General features: G+C 56.2%; 3 protein-coding genes across 6 annotated transcripts; 1 reads left to right on the top strand and 2 right to left on the bottom strand.

The window, feature by feature from the left end:
- Positions 1–420: 420 nt before the first annotated feature.
- SERPINF2 (serpin family F member 2) lies at positions 421–8,724 on the bottom strand. Of its 2 annotated transcripts, none has more exons than XM_014876393.2 (9): positions 7,742–8,724; positions 6,682–6,739; positions 6,035–6,091; positions 4,711–5,128; positions 4,275–4,418; positions 3,908–4,111; positions 2,912–3,054; positions 2,151–2,355; positions 421–1,464 (listed from the first exon to the last, which is right to left on the bottom strand). In XM_014876393.2, the coding sequence occupies exons 1-9, from the start codon at positions 7,753–7,755 to the stop codon at positions 1,139–1,141; spliced, it is 1,569 nt and encodes a 522-aa protein (XP_014731879.2). In that variant the 5' UTR covers positions 7,756–8,724; the 3' UTR covers positions 421–1,138. The 2 variants fall into 2 exon arrangements, with proteins under 2 accessions (XP_014731879.2, XP_088033257.1); XM_088177131.1 differs by lacking the exon at positions 7,742–8,724 and adding an exon at positions 7,166–7,356.
- Positions 8,725–8,844: 120 nt separating this feature from the next.
- On the bottom strand, positions 8,845–20,822 carry WDR81 (WD repeat domain 81). 2 transcript variants are annotated; one of them, XM_088177128.1, is made up of 11 exons: positions 20,693–20,822; positions 16,321–19,869; positions 15,996–16,103; positions 15,698–15,888; positions 13,733–13,923; positions 13,361–13,526; positions 13,067–13,232; positions 12,081–12,779; positions 11,780–11,925; positions 11,423–11,602; positions 8,845–10,543 (listed from the first exon to the last, which is right to left on the bottom strand). In XM_088177128.1, the coding sequence occupies exons 2-11, from the start codon at positions 19,859–19,861 to the stop codon at positions 10,217–10,219; spliced, it is 5,715 nt and encodes a 1,904-aa protein (XP_088033254.1). In that variant the 5' UTR covers positions 19,862–19,869; positions 20,693–20,822; the 3' UTR covers positions 8,845–10,216. The 2 variants fall into 2 exon arrangements, with proteins under 2 accessions (XP_088033254.1, XP_014732111.2); XM_014876625.2 differs by having other exon boundaries at positions 16,321–19,872; positions 20,693–20,821.
- Positions 20,823–21,022: 200 nt separating this feature from the next.
- On the top strand, positions 21,023–24,518 carry LOC106853287 (uncharacterized). 2 transcript variants are annotated; one of them, XM_088177136.1, is made up of 4 exons: positions 21,023–22,390; positions 23,739–23,771; positions 23,870–23,924; positions 24,124–24,518. In XM_088177136.1, exons 1-4 carry the CDS (start codon positions 22,246–22,248, stop codon positions 24,197–24,199), a joined length of 309 nt encoding a protein of 102 aa, XP_088033262.1. In that variant the 5' UTR covers positions 21,023–22,245; the 3' UTR covers positions 24,200–24,518. The 2 variants fall into 2 exon arrangements, with proteins under 2 accessions (XP_088033262.1, XP_088033261.1); XM_088177135.1 differs by lacking the exon at positions 23,870–23,924 and having other exon boundaries at positions 21,751–22,386; positions 23,717–23,771.

The raw sequence follows: 24,518 nt of genomic DNA on the forward strand, positions 1-24,518 counted from the left end.
TTGTCAGGTTTTACCCAAGAGAAAGGCTAAGGGCTGTTACATCCTTGCTTATCCCTGCCTTGCTGCTCACAGGCCAAACACTCTCCTGACCCTGTGCCACTAAGCTCATGCCCTAATTCAGGGGATTCTGCCATCTCACATCTCTGACCCAGAGAGCATCCATCCCCTGCACACTTGGCAGGGGAGATACCCAAAACTTGCTGGACTTGGTCCTTGGAGAGTCTTTACAGATTTGCCATTTCACCTCTGATGTTCCCTGTGACAAGGTGTAGCAAAAAGCAGATCCTTTGCCAGAGCCCCTCCTCTCTTTTCTGCTGTCATCCCCAGATTTTTTTCTTCCTGATCTTAGTAATTACTAAATTTCTGTGCCTTTTTCCTTTCTCTGTTGGGTCCTTCAATGCAATACCTTCAACAAATATATTCTGCTTTATTCTTTATTATTCTGCTAACATAAAAATTACTAAAAAACACTTTATAAAACATGCCTTGAAAAATCTAGCATTACCCAACCTCTAGAGGAAGGGCTGGAGAGAAGGATTCAAAGGGAGGGGTTTCCTACTGCAGAGCCTCCTACATCAGATCCAAATAGCCAAGGAGTGGGAAAAGGGAAACTTTGAAAAGAGCCCGTGCTTGGAAGTGGCTGTGACTCATCCTAGAGAACTGGTTTCTAGTCCAGTTGCTCTGGAGGTCGTTGTCTAGGTGGGCACAGATGGTTTTCAGAGGAACACTGAGGGATTCGTGTTCCCAGGAACTGCGGAAGGAAGAGCCACATTCGTACAGCCCTGGCTGATGTCCAAGCTGCCAGATGCTAATGATGATTCCAGGCTACAGGGGACTCTAATAAGATCTTAATGAAGACTCTAATAACAGTCTGGGGACAAGAAAGTCTCCCTTCCATAACTGAGAGCCCTGGAAGGGAAATCCAGGCAGAACAAGCTTTTCAGGTTCAACAGAGGGGAACCTCAGCCTGGAAAAGCTCGTCAGGGCTGGAATGGGCTATCCCAGGACTGGTCTCTAGGGATCTGCAAAGGAAAACAGCAAGGAATTGCCCCCTGTGGCTTCAGAGGGGCAGGAGGCCTCTCTCAGCTGATCCAGAGGGTCAGGCAGGAGTCCCAGAACACTCAGGCTCTGCCCTCTGTTATTTGGGCAGACGGTGCTCATTGGCATCCGTGGCTTCACGTGAATCCCATGGCTCCCGGAGCTGGGGAACAGCATCTGGGCTGGGGTTCCGGACACTGCCAATAAAAAGTGGGATCCCTGTTTCATCCTCGAAGATGATGAAGATAAAGGGCCTGTCGAGGCTGAAGCCAGAGAATGAGCGTGACATCACAACACCGGTGGCAGCAGATGCTTCCACCCCATCTTCTTTAAGCTCCAGGGTGGCCTGGTGCTGTATACTGGACACAAGGAGAGGCTCCTCTGTGATCTTCTGGAGATTTGGGCTCATGAACAGTTCCTGGAGGCCTGCAGAGAAATGAGACCAAGTTGGTGCCACGAGTTCTGAGTTTTCTCAAAGCTGGCTGAAGAAAGAAGTTCTCTGATCTGTTGCTCCATGTGCTACCCACCATGGAGGATTTGAGAGCTGACAGCCAAGAGAAACAAAAATTCCACCTCTTTAAGAATAGTAGATTAAGAACTTGAAATCATCAGTAAAAAGCAGCAGCAAGTCTGAAGACTCTCTCTAGCAAGGCTAGAAACACTTCCACAGAGATAATTTTTTAAGCAATTCTTTGCGAAACAAAGTGAACTCTTAAATTATTCTCATCTGGAAAGGCAGCGCCTGGTATTTTATTTCAGCTGCAGGTTTTGTGATCTGCATTTTCTTTGTTGGCAATTTCCATGTCCTGGACACTGAATTAAATGACAAAGAGACTGAGATTGATGCACGGGGGAAGTTGGTCTTGGCTACAATGGGAAGAACTCGTAAAGACTGTGAGAAGTTGTGAATGCTGCTTTCTCTGTAGTATCATCTTGTTGGAGCAAAACATTTGGTGCCAGGCAAGCAAGGAGTAAGGAGGAGGAGAGGAAGAAGAGCTGGGAGAGTTTGGAGTTCTGGAGCAAGCTGTGAGGCACAGCTTTAGAAACAAGGGTGGCAGCGAACAGATTGATCAGCTCCTCTTGTTCTGTGCAAACCCTGCTAGAGGCCTTACCCATTTGGCTGAGAACCTGGTTGAGTTCCAGCTGGTAGTCCAACTTTATTTTGGGGATCTTCACTGCAGTGGGCACCTCTCTGGGGAAAAGCCTGCACAGTTGTTTGTAAGGGAAGTTCTCCAGCACTTGAGAGGCGTTCCAGGTGATCTGGTCTGGTACGATGACCACAAAACTCACATTACTCTCAAAGGGAAACTTGGCCACCTGGGAATAAAACCAACCAAAGAAGAATTTAGGGAAAAGGAAGGGAAGTCCAGGAAGTGATGCTTTTAATTTAGTCTTTTTTTAATTGGTCTGCAGGGCCACTCTTGCTCTTGGATGAAAACAGCCTGGTGAGAAAGAGGGATCTGATTTCTCCAGAGGAGAATTTGTTGGAATAACAGCTTTAGATTTTAGTATTGAGTACATGGCAGAGTGAAAGCCCACATGCACAAGCTTGCCCCACTCTGAAAAACTCCAACAGCACATAGTCCACAGGAATTCCTTTCCATATTTCCTCATTTATCTTTAACTCAGGGCTTTAAAACTCTATTAATTCCCAGTTAGTAGGAATATCTCTTTGTGGTTTTTCCTAGAGATTAAAAGTGAAGATTCAACATTCTTGCTGGAAGCAAGGACAAAGAATGCTTATTAAATTTTTGTGTGCTATGCCTGTTAGAAAAAGCATTTGGTTTTTTGGAGAGAATGTTTGCAGTTAGTAAAATACCACAGCAAGAGGAAATTCCAATGAAAATTTGCAGTGCTCCTGAGAGATCCCTACCTGAATATGCTGGGACTCCAGTGTAAACCAGCTCAGGGGGTACTCATGAGCTTTCATCATCTCAACTGGGACCACAAACTCATAGTTAAGGTGGAATATATCTGGCTTAGTGAAGTCTGCATTAAACTTATTCCTCCAAAACCCTGTAAAAATAAAAGTTTTGAAAGTGATGAAGTCAAATTTGGGTAGAAAATCAGAAACTGCTGATCTCACACTCCTCCTATCTTGAGTTTTCTAACAAGGCCAATAGTGACCAGAGAAGTGAAAATACAGCAAAGAGAAGTCAGTACCAAGGCTGGAAGAGCCCTAACAGCAGGAAACTCTTATCATCCAGAGAGAAACTATGGAATAACAAAAAGAACACGGATGAATCCTCATGCCTCAGCGTGGGAGACTACTGAAGGCTGTGGAGATAAAAGAAACTATGTTTGTGCTTTGAAAAATGGGGAGTATTGCCTTTGTGCTGCAGAGGGAGAAACACTGCTCCAAGACCAAGGTAAAACGTTTGTAGATTTACACTGGAAGTGTTTGGTCTGTGCACAGCCCTCAGGGAATTCAAAAAGGAAGATGTGGCCGACCACTGTGCTGTAGTCAGAGAGAAATCCACAGAAGCTTCCTCTGGGCTCTGTGGTGGATGTGCAGTGAGCTGCAAACGACCTGGTTCATCATTTAGGTTAGAAAAGACCTTTAAGATCACTGAGTAGATGAGCAGGGATGTGCCACTGCCTGGGATCCTGAACCAGGAGGCAAAGATACTGCAGGTCCCACCTGCTGTGTCCTGGCTCTGCTGTCAAGTAACATTTTTAGCACATGTGAAGCAGTTTGGAATCATTACTGTAAAGAAATCTAAGCAAGAGGAACAGCAGATGCACAAGAACAAGCAGATTGCCTAGCAGGAAGCGAGGAGAGGAGATGCTGTTCAGCTACAGGGCTTGCAGAAAACTGGAGTTCTAACTATTTCCTCTTGAAAAAATAAGGCAGGCCTGTGGAGCTCACCGTGGAAATAGATGGCATTGAGCAGGAGCATCACCGTGTCTCCAGGGAGCTGCTGGAGGAAGGAGGGGATTTGCCCATGAGTGGCTTCCTTTACCCAGTTGTTTATGGCCACGAGGTCGTCCTGGCTGATCCCAGAAAGGATCATGGGCTTTGCTCCATAGAATTTCTCTGAATCCTCCAGGAACTTCTCTTTCACCTCAAACCCTGGCAAAGGGGAGGAATGATGGGAAAAGTTTGCTCAGCGTGGTATGACACTCCCCAAGAGGAGGAAATAGGGGAAATGGATGTCTCCAACGTGCTTCCATCACTCTCTGTTTCTGGGAGGTTTATCCTACACCAGTCCAGTCCCCCCCAGGCCACCTCTCACCTTTCTTCAGGTACAGACGTGACCCAAGGCTCAGGGTGGACTCTGTGAGCCTCCTGCGAAGGGTGCCCAGCATCTGGTGGAGGCAGGGCACGGACTCCAGGTGCATCACCTCCAGCAAATGCTTCTCTGTCTCATTTGCTGCTCCTAAAAATCAAATTCCTGTTAGGTCTCATGCCCACAGAGTGGAAAACAGGGATGTTACTCTGGCTTGCCTCTTGTTAGAAACACACTGTGCCTCACAACAGAGCCTGCAGAAATCTGAGAGTCAGAGCCTCAGAGGGCAGCTTCAGTTGTAATCATGCCTAATTAAAGCTGCAGGAGCAAGGATAAGTGGAAGGGGCTGTATTTCATTTGCATCTGGCACATTGGCTGCTCGTGCCCCTGGGAGAGGAAACGGGGAAAGGCAGGGAATGGTGGCTTTGCCACTGAGAGTTACCCAGTGCCAGGTGAGACAAGGCCAGGGCGATGCTGAGGGGGGACAGGAGCACGTTGGTTCTGTTGGACTCCAGCTGCACTTCTCTCAGGAGATCAATGCTGAATCTCATCAGGCCATCTGCCAGCCTCTGGCTGTTCTTCCAAGTCATCTTACAGCTTTTATCTCCAGCCTTTCCTTCCTCTTCTGAAGAGGCATTTTCCCCAGGTGATTTCTTCCCACGACAACCTCCATCCCCAGCCACGGCTTCATCTTTTGAGTTCCAATCATCAGTCGTGTCTACCAGGGTGCTGGTGGATGCTGACATGCGTCCATCCTTCTCCTGGAAGCTGTCATAAGTAAATTCTACCGGCTTTCCCTTTGGCAGAGTTGGGGTGGTTTCCAGCACATGTGACTGTGCAATTCCAGCACTTTTCACATCCTGGGGAGAAACAAGGATAGCACTGGGAAAGCAAGAGCACAGTGACACTCTCATGGCTTTCCCTGCACATCTAAATGGGCTGAGAAAACTGGACAGAGCTGGACTCCTCTGCTCTGGTGGTGGTTTTGCTTCAGTTTCCCTTAAACCCTGAAGATAATGATTTGAAGGAATGGCTTTGGAAAAGAGAAGGTCTTGAAAATGGACCCAGTGAGGGTCTGGCAGTGGTTCTTCCTCCACTTGCTCTCAGCAAAGCTTGAGGGCAAGACCCACCACCAGCTTAGCACGTGTCCTGTGCCTTCAGCATTTACAGATCCTCAGCCTTGATTTCATCTCCTCCCCTCACACATTTCAGCAGTGCTCACCTGCCTCACACTGGTCAGCCCCTTCTGCTGCTGTCACAGCCCTGATCCAGTTTGGCTCAATTCCTCCTCCAGACATCTGTGTTTTCTTGACTTGTGTGTTCTATTCCATGCTTCTTGTCTCTAAATTTCCTCATTTTCTACTCTTCTAAGCTTTAGCCTTTAGCACTGCCACTAGTCTCCTCACATTTGCATGGTCTGAAACATCCCAGGCTCAGTAGGTTGGATCAGTTACAGGTCTTTCTCCCTGTCATCCTCACAGCTGGTGGTTTCCCTCACCTTTCCTTATCAATCAGAAATCAAATCATCCACCTGCCAGTCCCTGTACACACCAGCACTAATGTTAACTCCATACTCTGCTCAGTTATTTAGGGTGGAGCTTCCAACTTGAAGGAGCACAGCGCTGGCAGCAGCTGGGAGTAAAGGCTGCAGAAAGATGGACTTTTCTCATGGCACTGGCACTGCCTGGGCTCATCCCTTCTCAGGAAAAACTGCAAATCCCACAGCACAACTTCAGCCCCCTTGGGTGGAACCCATCAGTGCTTACCCTCAGATTCCCATCTTTGTCCAGGAAGAGACGCTGCTGGTCACTGGCATCTGCCAGCTGTGGAGGAAAAAAATCAACAAAGAAACAAACTCAGGTCCCTCTGAATTTCCAGAGTTTGTCTTCCCTGCTCCCACTGCAATCCTGGTTGGAGCATTCCCCACAAGGCACGGGCAGGATTTTGGGATGCAGAGCCAGGGCATTGGATCCGACATGGGGAGGTGGAAGTGAGGAGCAGCTGGGACTGCAAACACTGGGCTTGTTTGGAAAGGGGTCAGACCAGTCTGGCACAAAATAATGGATCCTTTTGAGAGCGAGCTGTGGGGTTTTGCAATCTCAGTTCTGACAGGGATCCAGATTTAAAAGTGAGGGGGGAGGAAAAACCTGCTTTTCAAAAACCTCCTGAAGGTCACGGTCACTAAATACAGTTGAGGTCAAGTTCCAAAAGAAAAGTTTCTACAGAAATACGAATAATAAGAACATCCTCAACTATTTTAGATGGGTAAAAGATTAGAAACCTTGCTGGTGAACCCCCTAGCAGTGCCCTCCACCTATCTGCCTTCCAGGGCTTCTCTGGGTGGTATTTGCTCCATGGTTTGGCTCAGGGAGCCACCACACATCTCTTGCTCTTTGCTGGAATAGCAACTTACCCTTGGGAGGCTGTGCAGAGCAGCCAGGCAGAGCAGCCCCCAGAGGAATCCCATTTTCCTGGAACAGAAGGACCAACCGAGAGAGGAGTTATTTCCAGCTGCGAGCTCAGACTATTCAGGTCTACAGGGAGAAAATTATCAACCTGGCCAAACAGGTTGGCACAGGAGCTCGTGGAAAGCAATAGGGAGATGAACAATGCTGCAAAAAAACAACGCAGGGCTCCTGGGTCTGGTGCCAAAGGCAGGGAAATCAGAGAGGAGCAGGGGCCCACAGCCACAGCCAGGCTCCGCTTGGATCCTGCCTGTCTGACCCTGCTGCCCTCGTTTCTCTGGATTGCAAATGGTATTCCCCTAATCAGTGCTGCACACACTGTGCCTCTGGAAGGAGACAAGAACCTTTCTGCTCCTTTCCCATGGAAACCACTGAGATACAGGCACAGCATCCTCGGCTGTGCCCCCGGCTCTTGGGAGAAGGGCTACTGACCTGCAGGTGCTCAGCAAGCGCTGTCTGGGAGGGGATTTGCAGGTAGAAGTGCAATACCAGAGCAGTTTCCCAACATTATGTCCAGGAAGGGGGAGACCTCCCCTTCCCAGCACTCATCTTCCCCCTTTGCTGGCAAACCCCGCCTCTCACCCTTCCGTGCCCCAGTTCCAGTGTGGGACAGTGGGAGCAGGGCTTCCAGGGTCACGGACAGAACCCCACCCATTCCCTGGCCAACGCTTCACCCAGCCACTTTCCATTTTCAGACAGAAATAAAATATCTTCTCTTTCTCATAAAACCTCCACGCCAAATCCCAGCCCCCTGCATGGCGTCCACATTGAATTCCTGGGGCTGCTTTCCACTCTCCAAGCAGCCCTTACTTCACCCAGAACTGCTGGGCTGAGATCCCACTGGCAGAAGATAACTTGAGGCCATATCACTCCTCCCTTTCCTTCACCCCAAATCCTGCAGTCACATACAACCCTAAATACCCCTTTTCCTCCGTGGTGGTGCCCATCCTTTAACTTTCTGTCAAATTCATCCCTCATTTCTATCGAATCCTTTGATTTGTCCCTCACCTGAGGTTGTTCATGTCCACGTTGGAGCTGGCAGCTGCTTTAGCCTGTCCTGCAGCTCTGCATGGGGCGCACACAGCTCTTGTCCAGTCCCCCTCCCAGCAGCGACCTTCAGCACCACCCCCTGTTTGAGAATTTGGCAGGCAAATATTGACCTACAGCATCCGGTTAAACATTTGTTTGGGGGAGAAGAGTGAATTTGTGGTGCATTTGGAAATGGGGACGCACTTTCGGGCTGCTGTACCTTCAAGACAACCTTAATACCGAGTTTACAAGATGCAAAATTCCCACCAGCAGAAGTAATTTGCAAGTCGCTCCACTTTGCATACACTCCCCCTGCTAGGAATATTCTCTTTTATTCATAAACTTCAGTGAAAACACAGGGCTTGATGTTTATTGCCACAGGGCTCTCTGGTTTGGGAATTTTCTTAGCTGAAACCCCCATCTCTTCCCTCCTGGAGTCCCGGCTGCTGCTGCATCCCGTGTGAGGCACTGGTTTGACAGAGAGCAGGTGCCCAGGGCCCCGTGGCTGCACACAGCAGGCTCTGATGGCCAGGCTGGGCTGAGCCAAGAGCAGCTGGTCCCTCCCCTGGGGCACAGCACGCTCCAGAGCTCTCCCAGGGCAGCTGGTCCCAGTGTCCAGGGCATGCACACACTGCTGGGGCACAGAGGAAAAGTCTTGAGGACGGGCAGAACTCCAGCACACCTGCCCTGGCTGGATTTGTGCCATAAGCAGAAGTGATGGTGATCCTTTCCTGCCTCTGCCCATGTCCTCAGTGGGAGAGGAGTCACTGAGGACCAGCAGGGAGCACCAACAGCATCTTCCACTCATCCATTCCTTGCCGGAACTCTGGGTTCCCAAGCTCGCCCCAGACAGTGGGTGACAAATCTGAGCTCTGCAACCACATTTGGGACGTGCTGCTGCAACACAGGGAGCGACTTCCCCTTGGAAAGCAAATCCTGTGCAGCAGAGTCCCATCCTACATCCAGGGCTCCCCCAGAACACAAGAGGAGCCTGAAGGAGGAGGTGTCACTTTGGCTGAGCAGCAGAGCTGCAGCCAGCACACCCAGCGCCTCCAGCACAGAGCTTCCACACACACCCCTGGTTCTGCAGCTCTTTCAAAGAGTTTATTAGAAGTAAATATTTACATCTATTGCAAACAGTTAATAGGCAACGTGGGACTGAGAGCTCCCCTTGGGTAGGGAAGGACAGCACTGGCCAACCACTCACCTCCCCAGCTGCAGGATGGAAGCCCTTTCCCCACCCAGGACAACCCACAGCAGGCTCCTCCTCTGCCCAAGGTGAGAGCTTTCTGCTCCTCTGATACTGGCTCTGGCTAGGCTAAAGGATGGGTGGGAAAAGGGCTGCAATAGAAGGGAAGAAACTGCTTCTACTGGTGGGGCAAAGAGCACCCTCTGTGCCTTTGGGGTGGGAACACAGTGCTGTCCCAAAGGAAAGGTCAAAGAGAGACCATGCTGGATTCTTGCCTCCTGCCTCTCACCCCACAAAGGCAGGAGGGCACAAAACTGAGCACCTTTTTACTGTCCTGTCTTCCCCAGGGGCCTGACCAGCACGAAGGAGAGGATCAGAAGGATTTCTTGAGGATCACTGCCAGTATAACACACATGGCATTCCTCACCCTTTGCATCATCATGGGATGTTGGGGTAGGAACCAACAACAGCCCTACCCCACTGCTCCAGAAGCCAAAATTCCAATGGAAGCATCTAGTTCTGGCCTCCTTAGAATCACATTCCCATCCCAATCTGCCCCTGTGCAGCAGCCCATTCCTACAGGAACTGGCAGAGCAGATGGGGTTTGTGCCTTGGCTGGCTTCCATTCCAGTCTTTGCCCTGGAACCAGCACGGCAGCAGAAGGGCTCTGGTGAACCTTCTCCTCCTCCCATGCAAGCTCTAACTCAGCTGGCAGAACCTAAAGTTCACAGAGCACCTCCTCTGGGCTTTGAGCACTGGCCACAGGAGGAGGAGAGGCAGCTCCAAAGGCAGCAGTTCCCAAGCCCAGCTCCTGCCATTCCAGTGGGGCTGTTCAGTGGTTCAGGAGAGGAAGGGAAGGGGAAGTGCAGGTGGCAGTAGCTAAACGGTTCTGATTTGTCAAGGGGCACCTCTCACCCCTTAACTGAAGGGGGGAGGGTACCTGTGGTCCCTATTCCTGTGGAGGGCAGCTCACAGTCCCCTGGGGATCAGGCACACATGGTAAGGAAAGCTCCAGGCCTCTCTGCAGGGGTGACAGTGACCTACAACGCCCAACATCTCTCCCAGCAGCAGCGGAGGTTTCTCAGTTATGGCTTTTTTTTTTTCTTTTTCAAGATACAGAAAGAGGTTAGAGACGTAACAAGAACACGTCCCCCTGCATCCTCTGCTCAGAAACATCTGACTCTGCCTCCTCCAAAAGCCATGCTGCTGGCTTCCAGCTCCAGCACAGCACTGTGGGACAGCCACAGGCTGCCAGGCCGGGGTCACTACGCCAGGAGCCGGATGATGCCGTTGTCCGAGCCCAGCAGGAGGTGGCACTTTGTGGGCAGCACTGCCAGGCTGGTCAGCGTACCCCGAAAGTTCTCTGAGCTCAGCTTGGTCGTGCTGGTGGGCAGGGCTGAGGACTCCAGCATGGAGTAGACCCCGATCTTGTTGGCCACAGTGCCAGTGACCACTTCGTTACCGTAGAGGTCGAATGCGTGGATGGGCTCGGAGGCAGATTTGTAGTGGTGCAAAGGTTTCTGCTCCAGCTCCTTCCAGACAGTCAGGGAATGATCTGAAGAGGAGCTGATCAGCACGTTGCCCTCTGCAGCCTGCAGGAGAGGAAAAGCTAGTGACCAGACATTTCTGTAAAATTTCACAATCTGGTGCTGCACATGAGAGCAGCAGGTGGCTGCCAGTGATGCAGTGGTCACAGTGCAATCCCTCAGGACAATCTGAGCCATTTTCAAGCAGTTGATGGTACTGAGCATGTTAGCAAGGCCTTGGGTAGACACTGCAAGCTAAAGGATGCTGTGGTAGCTGGCAATCTCCTCCAAGAGATGGGTTGGGCCTCTTCTCAACAACACCCTGACACCCAACACAACTCATTCATCACCTGTTACCATCTGTTACCATGCAGTTTCCCTCTCCATTAAATCACCTGCCAAACTATTTTCCTTCTCAGAAGAAGGAATTGGGAGGCTCTCACACAGTTGAAAATACTGCTGAGGGTAGGAGAAGCCTGGAGCTGCTTATTAGCAGAGCTAGTGAGAGGGTAAACAACCCACACTGCTGAACTTTGTTTAACCCATGTTTGGGTCGAGGACATTGGAGACCCAGCACTGCTCCCTGGGGTGGGTAAATATGGACAAGAGTTACTCATTAGAGCAACACTCTCCCAGGGAAGCTGAGAGCCCCGTGGAGAAAGCAACACATTTCCTCCTTCACAGGAGCCATGGCTCCTCCCTGCCCCTGCTGCAGACCTGCCTGGCAGGGATTGAAACCCAGGAGGACTGAACTCTGGCAGCACGAGTTGGACCAAGAACAGCTGGCAGCAGCACTAACCATGGGGCAGGAGAGCTTGGGCAGCCTCTTAGGGACTCTGCAAGGGATGAAGCAAGGATGGAGCACGCTAGCCCTGAAGGAAGGATGCTCCATACAGCCTCAGAGCATCACTGAAGCCCCGCCCTGAGCCCAGCTGAGCCTCTCACCTTGATCTGCAGGATGTCTCCCTCATGGGCAGGCCAGCCCCGCATGATGAGCCCCGTCCTGGTGTCCAGGAGCACGATGAAGCCGGAGGAGAAGCCGGCCATGACGCTGCGGCCGCTCGGACTCACGGCCAGGCAGCGGATGAGCCCCGCGCTCACGCCACTGGCCAGGCGGAACTCGTGCTGCAACACAGACAGTCCAGCTGGGGGATGAAGCTCAGGGGAGCTGGCATTTAAGGGACAAGCGGCTTTCCATGGAGCCATCACAGCTGGCTTTGGGATTTGGGATTTGGGCCACCTCTGATCCCATCATTAGCACAGGGCTGCAGGAAGGTGACTCACAGAGTACCACATCCCTACCTGTAGTCCTGGCTTCCTGTGGTCGATGAACCTCAGCACGGAGTCTGCACTGGCCACAGAGATGCTGTGATAGGGAGGTGGCATTGTGGTCACAGCTGTGATGGGGACTTTGCTGTCTAACTCATCAAAAGTCCGCAGAAGTTTGCCTGTGAGAAGATGACAGATACTATGGCAGGACAAGTCACACAGCAAATCTCCAGTTCTGTGCTGGTTTTTAACAGGAGCCATCCAAACTCAGCACAGCCCCTGCTTGTAAGGGCTGCACCAGCTCACTCCAGCTCCTCACCCTTTCCCTTCTTACCCGTGAACTGGTCCCAGATGTGCACGGTGCCGTCACAGCTCACCACGTGCTGCGGTGCCTCCAGCTGGCTCACGTAGAACACAGACTTCTTGTGCTCGGCGTAGGTGAAGCGTGGTGGCACCTCGCTGGTGCCATCCCCGTAGTTGTACAGCGGCCAAAGCCGCACTGTCTTGTCCTTGCTGCCACTCAGGAAGAAATCCTCGCTGCCCAGCGGTGCCACGCACTTGATGGCCCCGGAATGCCCTGAGAAACTCTGCAGCTTGATCTGGTGGAAGTGGAAGCGGGGGTCGTGCTGGCTCACCCCGATCTCGTACTGCCAGTAGGCCAGCCAGTTCCCACACAGCATGTGGGTGCTGCGGGGCAGGTCGTGCTTCAGGGCATTGTCCTCGCTGGAGGAGCTGGGAGTGAATCCATCAGTGCCAGCACTGAGGCGGAGCAAGCCAAGACCCTCCCGCTGCGTGTCCACGGGCACCTGGATGCGGTTCCCCACCAGGACACTCCCAAAAGTGCCGGAGTGAGTGTCCTCCTGAGGGCTGGAGAAGGGCTCAGCCCCTCGAGGGTCTTGGTCTGAGCCCACCACACTCGGTGTTTGTTCCAGACCAACCACCTGCAGGTTCTGGGGGTTCACGTTCTCCAGGTGGAGGCTGGCCAGCTTCTCAACCAGAGAGTGGTTGGGCACAACCGTCCGGATAACGTCACCTGAGGAGACAGAGACACCGTGGCTGCAAGGGAAGCAATGTCCTCTTCACCATCACCATCCCCCTCCACACACAGGGATGTGAACACAGATCCCCGAGTCAGCTACATCCACTCCCAGCTGAAGCAGCCTGAAGCCCAGTGGGGTCTCAACCCAAGACATGCTGTAGAAGCTGTGGTTTCCCCCAGCAGCCCTGTGAGCTGTGATTGCCCTGCAGTTCAGGCTCAGCATGCATGCCCCGAGCACAGAGCTCCCTCACAGATCCCTGGAGCTGGTGGCCAAGGCGTACCCAGCAAGCAGGAGAAGGGGATGTAGGTGATGTAGGCCATCTCAGGATTGAAGACCTTCTGTAACTCCACCAGCACAGTTGGATCCAGGGACAGCAGCTTCCCATCTGAAAGGGGCACCTCCATCACTGGCACCTCACAGCTGCTCAGTGACTCTGCTGTCAACCCCTGGACAAGAGAAACAAGATCAGATAAACCCCCAGATCAGATGCTCTTTCCACACAAACACAGCCGGGTATGCCCACCACATTCCCACATCTGGGGAAGTGCAGGAGGACCTCTCCCACACCACTGACCTGGTCCTGCAGCTCCTGCAGCAGCGAGAATGCCCCGAAGAAGTTTCTCACTGTGTCACTCAGGTGCTGCTGCACCATCTCCTGCCCGATCCGCAGGCAGATCAAGGCAATGAGGCTGATTGTCTTCACACACAGGACAACACGGGCCTGGGCTCCACTGGGGAAACTGAAAAGGACACCCATGACCAGCCTGCCCTCCACATAACCCTTTTTTCCATCCTCTGCCTCATGCTTCCTGCCTTTTCTGTGTTATCAGAATGTTTTCAGCACTGTGCCAGTGCAAGGATATGCTCATCAGAGCAGAAACACCTCCCCAGCCCCCACAGAACCATTCCCAAATCCCTGATTTTGTGCCAATCCTGCAGCGCTTACCCGACAGCTGGTGAAGTGAGGAAGCCCAGCACTGGGAGCAGCACCTCCTGACTGATTTTGGGGAGGATGTCCATCAGTGTGGTGTCAGAGAGACACACCACGATTTTCTGTGTCAGTGTCACAGCAGCCAGGAGCCCGGCCTCCTTCCGACTGTTCAGCCGGACACCGCCGGAGCCACCGCCGGGGGCGACCTGTGAAAGGGATTCCTTCAGTGCCAGGGCCACAGCCTGTGAAAGGGATTCCTTCAGTGCCAGGGCCACCCCCGCCCCAGCAGGACACAGCAAAGGTGACCCCAGGGTCACCTGAGCTCAGCCTCGAGCCCAGCACACACTGTTGGTCACAGCTCCTGGAAGAGGAACCTGAGCATGTCTGGCACTCAAGGGATGAGTCCAAAAACTGACAGGCACCTATCAGCACAAGAGATGAGCCTGGAGAAAATGGGGAATGACAGCCCTAAGCTCACAGATTTCCTCTGCAGAGTACAACATCCCCACAAATGGGAAGCTCAGTAGCAAGACCAACAACCTCACACTGGCCCAAACCACCCTGGACACCCCAAAGCATCATTTGCCAGCAGAGAGAAAGGGGAAACTCTTACACACACACAATTTAAAAGCAAAAATCATTGTCTTCATCCCACAGTTTGCAGAGGAACAATCCTTGCATGAAATATCCAAGCACAAATTATGGGCAAACCTGCTGTTGACTTCTAGAAATCCAGCTGCTAAACAATTTCATGAGGCAGAACTGCACATCGTTTTTCTGCTGACAATGTACTGCTGCTGTTATGGCAGTGCCAAAGAGTTAATAACATCAGCAGCAACACTAAAATATTTCTTTCTAGATTGTCCTAGTTCCTAACTCCTAGACAAATCAAACACCCGAGAAAAGAGAGCCAGTAACAAAACCCATAGACAATTCCCAGTTCCTGCTATATTTCTTGTACACCTGCCATCTTCCAGCTCATCACAGAGGCTCTTCCTCTCACAAAATAGCCACCCTGCCAAATCCTGCAAGAAGGATTGACTTTATCCTATTTGTGACCTGCAAGTTCCATCGCTCCAGTATCAGGTTGCCAAATGCTGTTTCACAGGGGTATTAATCCCCTCTGTGCCCCTAAGCAATAAGCTTAGGAAAGCAAAGCAGAACAGCTGGAGCTATGATTGCAACTGGGTGGAGAATGATTTTTGCTGAAAAATGGGATTTTTTCCCCTGAAAAATATCCCCTTCAACACTGGAAAAACTGACAATGCCTTTTTGTTTTCTTTAAATGAACAGCTGTGGCCTCTTTTCCTCTATGTTTAAATTATCAGAAAGCTACTGAAGTTTTCCATTTAAACGAGAATCCACAACCAAAGTGTTTACAACCGCTACAGAGGGAGCAATATGAAAAATAAGCCTGTTTAAAAGATTCAAAACCTTTTCCTTTTTAATGAAAAATTAAGTTTTTCAACCAGCTGCATTATACATTTCCTTCTTGCTATGAACTTCAAGCTGAAAAGTTAGTGAGCCTTGCCAGTGCTTTTTGTTCAGTTGAAAACCCGTTGGTCTTCACCCCTATCTATCCCCACAGACCTCTGTGAACCCTCACTCCAGCAATCTCACAGCAGCACAAACTGCTCCTCCTGCCTGTTATCACAATCCCACCCTTGTGCCAGCTCTGCTTGGGCACAGAAAAGCAGAAGAAATGCTTTTTCTCTGCTTTCCCAAGATCTGACAGGGAAAGAGGGGTATGAACACAGCAGTGTGCTTTGCTGGGAGCAGTCTGGAACTTGTGGCAGGAGGTGAAAGTGCCTTTCCTGCCCTTCACAGCCAGAGCTGCTCAGCCCACACTGGCCCAGACAAGCTTGATGTTTAAACAAGAAAACCTCCCCCTGGTGAGGCTGGATTATTTTTTTAACATCTTCCCTTTGTGCCTGGACACAGCTCTTGCCCCAACAGAGAGGAGAAAAAGGCAATACTGACCAGGTAGCTGATGTAGGGCAGGTACTGGTAGGTGAGGACAGGCTCTCCATACAAATATGCCACGTGAACGAGGCAGGCCAGCACTGGCTTGGACACCTGATCTCCCAGCACAGGCCGCTTCTGGTAGATATTTCCCGTGCTCAGGGGACTGTTCTCATCACTGCTCGGTACAAACTGCTGCCTGGTCGGGCCTGCCCAGAGAATAACACATCATGAGCTGAAGCAGCAGCCACACCCAAGCCTCCAGCAGACAGACTGGGGGCTCAGCCCACCCTGGGACCCAGGGAAGAGGCGTTACCGATGTAGCAGGAGGTGAGCAGCCGGAGCAGGTTCCGGGCAATGAAGCGGGATGTGACAGTGGGGCCCAGCTTGGCCGAGAGCCACCTCACCATCTTACAGGCTGTGTCTGCAAAACAACAGCAGTCACAAGGACAGTGCCCAGCATGGCACAGATTAGCTATCAGTTCCTGCTGCTCCAACCCTGACTCTCAGAGCCACGGGCAGTCCTGGCCTCTTACCCTGGTTTCATCACTGTCCCCAAGCTGGGACCACAAAAACCCCCAAATCTCGACCCGCTTCTCCCAAGGCTCTGCCCAACAGCCTGGATGCTGGCGGGGTCTTACCCAGCAGTATGGTCTGCTCTTTGTCATCAGAGTGATCTGGCAGCTCCTCTCCCTCTCCATCCTCTGGCTCGCTGCTGTCATCAGCCAGGGTGACATCCACAGAGGCCCCAGCAGCATCCACAACCACCGTCAGCTCTGCATCCACCGCCGCATCCTCGTGCTCCTCTTCCTCGTGTTCCTCTTCCTCCTCCTCCGACTCCTCACTCTGCTTCAGGTCCTGGCTGCTGTCCATCGACTTCAAGCTGCTTTTGTCCTTCTGAGAGTCCCCATCTGCAGGTCTGTCCTCGCCCAGGGACACCTCGCTGGCGCTGCTCTTGTCACTCAGCCGGCCGAGGCTCAGCGATTCCTGCTCCTGGGGCTGCAGGGATTCCCCGACATAGAGGCCACTCTGGAAGTCCTCACCCTCAGGCAGGTAGGCCTGGTCATGGAAGCTGACCCCAGAGGTGTAGTCCAGGAGGTCGAGTGCAGCAGAGCTGTGCTCCACGTCCATCTTGATCTCCTCCCCAAACACACACGACACCGGGCTCTCCCCTCCGCTCTCATCGTCCTCAGCGGTGCCGAGGAAGGATTTGCTCTCTTCCCGTGAGCTCTCGATGCCCACGAGGATCTGCAGGATGTGGGGCAGCAGGTTCAGGAGGAAGGACTGCAGCCCCAGGCGCACGATCAGCTGGGCCACAAAGCAGTCTGTGTACAGGTAGAACCTGCCATGGCGGGAGCAGGATGTCTCGTAGGCTCCAATCAAGGGCTTCAGCAGATATTTGTTGGCATTCTTGGGCCCCAGGGATTTAGCTATGGGTTCAAAGAGGTACCACGCTGCGTAGACAGCCGTGTTTTCCTCAGACATCAGAGATAATATGAAAGGCAGAAGAATCTCCAGGCCCTCAGGAGTGATTTCAGAAAGGATCCCCTCCAGCTGCTGCCACAGCTGGAAAACAAGCTCTCGGCCTTGCCCTTCATCCTCAATCTTCTTTGCCTGATAGGTGAAAATGAACTTGTGCAGAGCTGGGAAGTACGTGGGGAAGGGGACAATGGAGCTGAAGGGGCTGAGGAGCTGCGTGGGACAGGGTGGGGGGAGGCCCTGGGAGATGGGTTTGTATTCAAACAACTGCACTGTGCCCTTGCCCAGCCTGCTCTTCAGCAGCTTCTCCACGGGCTCGCTCAGCTGCAGCAGGACGTGCAGCACGTGCTGCAGTGGGGCTGGGATCTCCTTGGGATGGTAACGGCAGAGGTTCCTCACCATCAGGAACCGCTCCCACAGCGATGCGTCGGGCTTCGAAGGACGAAGCCTCGGTGCAAATATAATCTCAGCTACCAGGATGCCCAGAGCTTGCATGTCCCTCTGGAAGAGGTCTGAGAGACCCAAGGGTGGCTCTTCCCACGGCTGCTCCATCAGCTGCATCTCGCTGCTTAAGCCTTTAACCAAGAAATTGTCCAATTTCTCCAGTTCCTCTAGGGCCTGGAGAGGATTGAAGCCTTCAGGAAGTGTGATCTTCATGTCCAGCTGATCCACAGCCCCTGCCTTGCTCCGACGGAGCGGTCGGACCCCCGAGGATTTGCCGTCAGTGGCATAAGCAGGGAGAGTGGAGGGCTGTGCTGGAGGCACAGTGGCACAGGGCTGGTCAGGGGCTCTCCCAGGAGCAGAAATGGAATCCAGGGCTTCCGTGCCTTGCTCCAAATCATCCTCACCAGCGATGGATTTCTCCCCAGACCAGGTGGTTTCACTGGGAGTAGCCTCCAGGACCAGCCCGTTGACTGCATCTGTCACCTGGCCTTGGATGTCCTCCAAGACGACAGTCTCCCGGATGTTCTGGAGCAGAGGCCGGGCAATGGCTGGAGCTTCAGCAGGAGTGTAGGCAGGTCCCACCATGCGCCTGGGATGGGGCTGGTCAAAGAGCTGCACGACCCCGTAGGTCGTCAGGTGCGTGTGGTTGTCAACCAAGTGGAGGCAGACGTTCTTCTCCTTGACTGCATCCTTCCCCAGCAGCTTGTAGCCAAACGTGAGGTCAATCCAGTGGTGCAGGTCCTGGGAGACCTCCCGGCTCTCCAGCAGCATGCGGTGAACTTGGATGAACTCCTCGTAGGAGCTGCACCACGACGGCACATCCAGGTCAGGCATGTCGGGGTGGATGGAGCGGAAGATGGAGGGGTCTGTGTAAAACTCTGGGATGCACTCGTCCGGTGTCCAGCTCTGCATGCGCTCCATGCTGGCCGGGTACTCGTTGGGCTCCCACTGGGACCTCACGTGGCAGCACAGCACAGCCTTGGGTGTCCTGCGGGCGGTGTACACGTAGTAGGTGATGTCTGAGAGGACATCTGAGATGTGATGGGGGACGTGGAGCTGCTCCCCACTCGAGCCCCCTGCAACAAACGCCTGCTTGGTCATCTCGTAGGTGAAGTCCAGCTGCTTGTCCCCCTTGTTGAGGCGGAACTTGGATTTCCTTAGGTCCCTGAACTTGCCGTTTTTGGTAGTGAAGTCCACCACCCACGGAAGAACCGGGTGGTAATTGGGGTCTCCCATTCTCCTCCCAGCCAAGCTGTTCAGATGCATAAGGTAGTCAAAGTTGCTGACCTGCCCGTGCACCCACTGCAAAACCAGGTCTCGAAGGTCCTTCTGGCAGGCACTGCATGTAACCTCCTGCCTTTGCACGCAGCTTTGCTTGCTCTCTCGTTGCAGACCACCCACCAGATTCTCCTCCTCCTCCCCCGGTCCCTCATAGCCTCTGAAGTTCACACGCAGCCGGCTGCACAGCTTCTCATCCACAGCCACGTCCCGAAGGGAGAAATCTCCGCAAGCCAGGCCCGCCTGGTGACAAGCCCTCATGGCCTGCAGCACATGGAAGAGCAGGAAGAGGATTTTGGCGTGGCTGTTGGTGAGCTTGGCCGGGCTGAAGGTCACAATGTCGTGCAGGCAGTACTGCACATAGGGGTAGATGATGTACAGCATGTCGGCCGACTCCAGCAGCGCCTCAGCCTGCAGCACGTTGGGGCACAAGGACACCCCTTTGGCCACGCTCTCCTTAGCAGGGGACGTGCCAGGCACGTTCCTGCCCACCTGGAGGACAGGGCAGCCGTAGGCTCTGTGCAGGGCAGCCCTGAGCGCGTCCAGCGCCGGCACCGTGGGCGGCGGGTCCGGGCGCCGGTAGGGCCGCGCGTACAGCCCGTGAGCCCGGCCCCACAGGTTGTGGTAGTTCTGGGTGGCCACGCTCTGCATGAAGCCGTGCAGGGTGTCCACGTTGCCGCTGCAGCGCTGCTCAGGGGGCTGTGCCCGCAGCGGGTAGCCCAGCCGGGCTTTCCGCAGCCCGTGGATCTCCACCCGTGTCCAGCCCGCCGGGAGTTTCTGCACCGAGTGCTGCAGGAACGTCCTAACCTCCACCTCGCTCAGCCCCTCGGGCCGTGGGCAGGCTGCCGGCAGCACCCGGCGCTCCTTGAGGCTCTGCAGCCATTTTGCTGGCACAAAGGCGGTGACGTGAGTCCTCTCAGGGGCAAGCTGCCGGCGGTCGATGTTCAGATCCCTCTCCACGCTCTGCAGGAAGTTTTCCATGCTGGATTCTGCTGGGAAAAAGGTGGTCCAGACAGGCTGTGAGCGAGCGGAGCAGCGCAGAACCGCCCTGTCCTCCCCAGCCAGCAGCAAGTCTCACTTCCCCATTGGCACCCAGGTTAAAAAAAAACTGGTTAGAGGAGCTTAGTCACTGTGCCTGTATGTAGGGGGTGAGAAGGAACCAGCCCTGATTGTGAGGGACAATGTGGGACCTCTGCAGCCAGGCAGAGTGACATGGTGGGGCTTCCACAGCCCTCAGCAGAGTGTACAGGGACGGATGGGGACACGATGGGGACTTGTACATCCCTGGGCGAAGGGACATGATAGAACCTCTGCAGGCCTAGGGCTGGAGGGGGGACACACAACGGAACATCCACAGCCAGGGAGTGGGATGTGATGGCACCTCTTCAGCCCCAGGCTTGAGGGACACAATGGGACACTCACAGCCCTACGAACTCAAAAGGAACATGATGGGATGTGGAGGGGGAACATCTGCAGCCCCAGGGTTGGTGGTGGGGACACAGCAGGACTTCCGCAACTGGAGGGGGACACGATGCAGCATAACCCCCGTATTGGGGACACAAAAGGGAACTCTGCAGTCCCAGGGCCCCGGAGAGGGGCCACGGGGGTGACAGAGAGGATGCTCACAGCAAGGAGCACGGACCCAGCACAGAGTCACGGCCACGGCCGGTCAGGCAGCCCCGGCCCCTCAGGGGCCTCCTTACGGGCAGGAGGACGACAGAGCAGGGCTGAGCCCCGCGGGCCCGAGGGCCGGTCCGGGGAGCCCTCAACCCCCCCGTGGGGTCCCTCACCGCCCCGGCAGCCCCGCGTTACCTGGCGGCGGCGGCTCAGCCGCGGCGGGCGGCGGCGGGGGCGGCCCCGGCCATGTTGGTCAGGTGACGGCGGTCACATGCGGCCGCCGCGCCGCCATGTGCGCGGGGGGGGGCCGGGCCGCGCTCCCCGCCAGGTCCCGCGGGGCCGGGCCCGGGCTCCCTCCAGCGGCTGCGGGGCGGGGGGGCCGGGGCGGGTGCGCAGGGCCGGGGCCCCCACGGGGCCGGGGCTGTGCATAGGCAGCGGCGGGGCGTGACGCGGCGGCGGGGCGTGACGTCACCGTGACGTCAGAGGCGCCCCGGGCTGTCAGCTGGAGCCGGGGGAGCCACGCTGACGAGGCAGCCGGTCTTAAAGGGGTCCCCACCCGCCGCGGGCGGACCCCACCGGCGGCAGGTGAGTGCCCGGGGGAGCTGGCGTGGGGTGGCGGGGCCAGTCTAGCCCCGCCACCCCGGGACCCTGCCGCCCACTGCCCCGCGAGGCACCGCACACTACGGGAACTTCCAAGCCCCGGTGCTCTTGAAGTGAGCCGGGTCCTCCCACCGCCGCCCGGGCGGTGCCGAGCCTCCGGGACCGGTGGGTGCGGCAGTACCCACAGGGCACACGGTCACAACAGCCATGGGCGGCCCCTTTAAGGGCGCCGGGGGCTCCCGCCGGGCAGCGCCGCATGGCGCGGCGGCGCGTGGGAGTCACGTGGGTAGGACGTGGCGGCCGCCGATTGGCCCCCCGACCCTGGCCCGCTGCAATCAGCTGTTACTGGGACGAAGGGCAGGAAACGACCTTAAAGGGGCACCGCAGCACCTTTGAAAGGGGTAGTGCTGGGAGTGCTGGCCGGGCAATGTGTGAGCGCTTCTGGTCGGGCCGGACCCGGCCGCCGCTGCCCTGCGCTCTGCCCTGCCGTCACCCGCGGCGGGCGCGGCCCCTTTAAAGAAGTTGTCCAGTCATCGCGCGGCGCTGCCAAGTCATCGGGGTCAGTCGAGTTCTTGCGGCCACGCCCCCCACGCCCTCCCATTGGTGCGTGCGGCGAACGCTCACTTCTGATTGGTCGAGGACTTAGAGCAACTTCTCGGAATCGGGGCCGTGTCACCAGCCCCAGCACAGGGAGGCACCGCCCGAGGGCGGGCGGGGGCGGCCGGGCCGTGCCCGCAGTAGCGCCACGCCCCGCCCGGGGCTCGCGGAAGGGTCGAGCTCTTTGGAGCCGCCCTGCCCCCGCCACCCCTTCACCCGCTTGAAAATGCCAACTCACAGCACGCGGGGCACGCCGGGAGCTCCGCGCCGCACTACAACTCCCGGCGTGCCGCTCGGCGGGGTGGCCCCTTCCGTTCCCAAGGCAACCGCCACCCGGCCGGGAGGGAGCCAAACTCACCCCCGGCGGGGTGGGCGGCGCAGAGCGATCGTCTCGCCTTTCCATTGGCTGAGCCACCGGTCGCGCCGGGCCGCCATTGGCGGGAGCGGGCGGCAATCGCTGCGCGGGGGCGGGCACGGCGCGCGCCGGCGGTGCCGGCCGGCGATTGGCCCGGGGGCGTGGCCGAGGGGCGTGGCCGGGGGGCGGCTGCGTCATGACTCCGCCAGCTGATCCGGGACGGAGCCGGCGCGCGGCGGGGGGAGGCGGTGGCACCGGCACCGGGCACGGCCGGGGCGGCACCGGCGGGGTAGCGGTGCCGGCGCTGGGCCAAGTCGGGCCTAGCCGAGCCGCGCAGGTGGGTCCGCCGGTACCGCGCTGGGACGGGCGGTAAGGGTGGCGGAGCCCCGCGCGGCGCCCTCGGTGCTCCGGGGGTTAAGGGGCCCCACCGTGCCCCGTTAGGGAAGGTCACCTTTCCCCGGGGCAGGGCGGCCATGGGGGTGCGGCGCGGTGCGTCCTTCGCCGGGCTCCGCGGCGTCGCCTGGGCCGGGCGGCCTCGCCCCCGGTGTCGGTGGGGCGGGGGGGGGGTTGGGGCCGGGGCCCGTGCGCGGCTCCCGCGCCTGGGGATCCCGGTGGGACGGGCGGGGCTGCGGCCGGGGCCTCCCCGCGACGGGCGGTGGCCGTCCCGGGGGTGACCTTCACTCCGGGACCGGACTGGGCAGACTTTGACCTGCGGCCGCTCCCCGCCGTGGGCACGGAGCGGAGCATCCCAGGCACCGGAGGGCCGGGAGGGCGGCGGGGTGTCCCGGGGGTAGTGGAGGGAGCGGCTTTGCCGTGGAGCGGCGTGGGGGGTGCTGCCTCCGTTAAGGGAGAGGAGGGAGTTGGTTTTACCGAGAGGAGAGACACCGGGGGAGGGGGGGGTGACCCGGTTATACCGGGTGAGGGGCACCAGCTGGGGGCACAGCGTTTTTTATTAGCGGGGTGAGCTCCCACCGGGGCCCTTCCTAGAACTGCTCGGTCTGTCGGTGCTAAGAAGGGCTGGGTGGGAACCCTGTTACCGACACGGCCCCCCCTGGTCGGCCCCCGGTGCTGGCGGGGCCCCCGGTGCCGGCGGGGCCGGTGGCTTCAGCGGCGGGTGCTGATTCACGGGCCGGCGGGGGTGGAGCAGGGCCGGGACCAGCTCGCTGGAATCCGGACCAGATGTACCCGGCACGCCAGGAATGCTCGGCATCCCCGCCGGGCCCCGCCGCCGCCGCTGCGCCTCGGCCACCGGCCCCGCACCGAAAGCCCCGCAGCCCTCGCCGCAGCACCCACCGGGGCCCGGCCTCCCCCGCTGCCCGCCCAGGCCTGGGGCCAGCCGGAGTCCCCAGTGCCTTTGGGGTGACGCTGGTGGGAGGATGCTGTGATGGCTCCCCCGGGGGTTTCCCATGTTTCCCGTTGCCATCTCTCCCCCACCGTGCCCGGTTTCCTGGGAGGTTCCCAAAACTCGATCCCCAGCACCCAAAGCAGTGAGTGTTGTAGAAAAGGGATTTTTCCCGGGCCAAGAAGGAAGCACTGGGGTCCCGCACCAGCCCTGGGGTTGGCGTCCTCACCCTCCAACAAAACGACTCAGAAAGGGGCTGAGCTGCCTGAAATTCCCCCACCGGTGGCTTGGCAGCAGCCGCCTGACAAAGTGTCTTCCCCGTCAGGAAATGGCTGGCTCCTGTCCAGGTGGGACCCTGCCAGCACTGATGGATGCCCGAGGTGAGCCCTGGGAACGCTGTAACCCCTACCTGCAGTGGCCTCCCTGCTGCGGCCACTGGGCCCTGCTGGAGCAGGTTGCCTTATCTCTTATTTTCCAGCAGAAATGGCCTTGGGTTTCCCTGCCTGTTGTTCGTGGTTTAGGGCTGGCTGCGGGTGCTGGAGCTCATGCACCACCTACTTTGGGAGCAGGGAGGGATGGGGAGAGTTGAGGTCGGAGCTGTCTCTTCGGTGGGGGGATGTCCCTGGGGAGAGGGATAGATCCACGTTGGGATGAGGGAGAGAAGCTGCTGTGGGTGACAGCTCAGCTTGGCACAGTTCAATCCTGGCTCTGAAATGTGTGTTCCCTTCCCAGGTGCTGCTGTGCCACCCTGCTCCTGGCTAACCAGCACCAGTTCTTCAGTGGCAAGCTTTATGTCCTTCTCCAGTAGCTAAAGCTGCCAGTTGAAGAACTGTTGAATGTAGCCACTCTCTTCTCGTCACTGGGACCTTGGATGCCAGCCAGAGCCGTGCCCTGAGTGACTGGGATGAGCCACTCTGCAGCATCCTGTGGATTGGAGGGCTGAGGATGAGTCCGACCAGGATGAAGAAAGTCTCCTCGAAGCCTCCAGACAGAGCTTTGGCTGGAGGATTGCCAGGCAGCTTTGCCAGCAGGGCTGTCAAACTGTGTCCCCACCACCAGTGGGGTGGCACTGAGCTGGGAGGTTACTAGAGGAGACTGAGAGAAGCATTAAATGTTGTTTTGCTCAA

This window comes from Sturnus vulgaris, chromosome 21 (genome assembly GCF_052056855.1).
Source record: "Sturnus vulgaris isolate bStuVul1 chromosome 21, bStuVul1.hap1, whole genome shotgun sequence".
Taxonomy (NCBI): Eukaryota; Metazoa; Chordata; class Aves; order Passeriformes; family Sturnidae; genus Sturnus; species Sturnus vulgaris.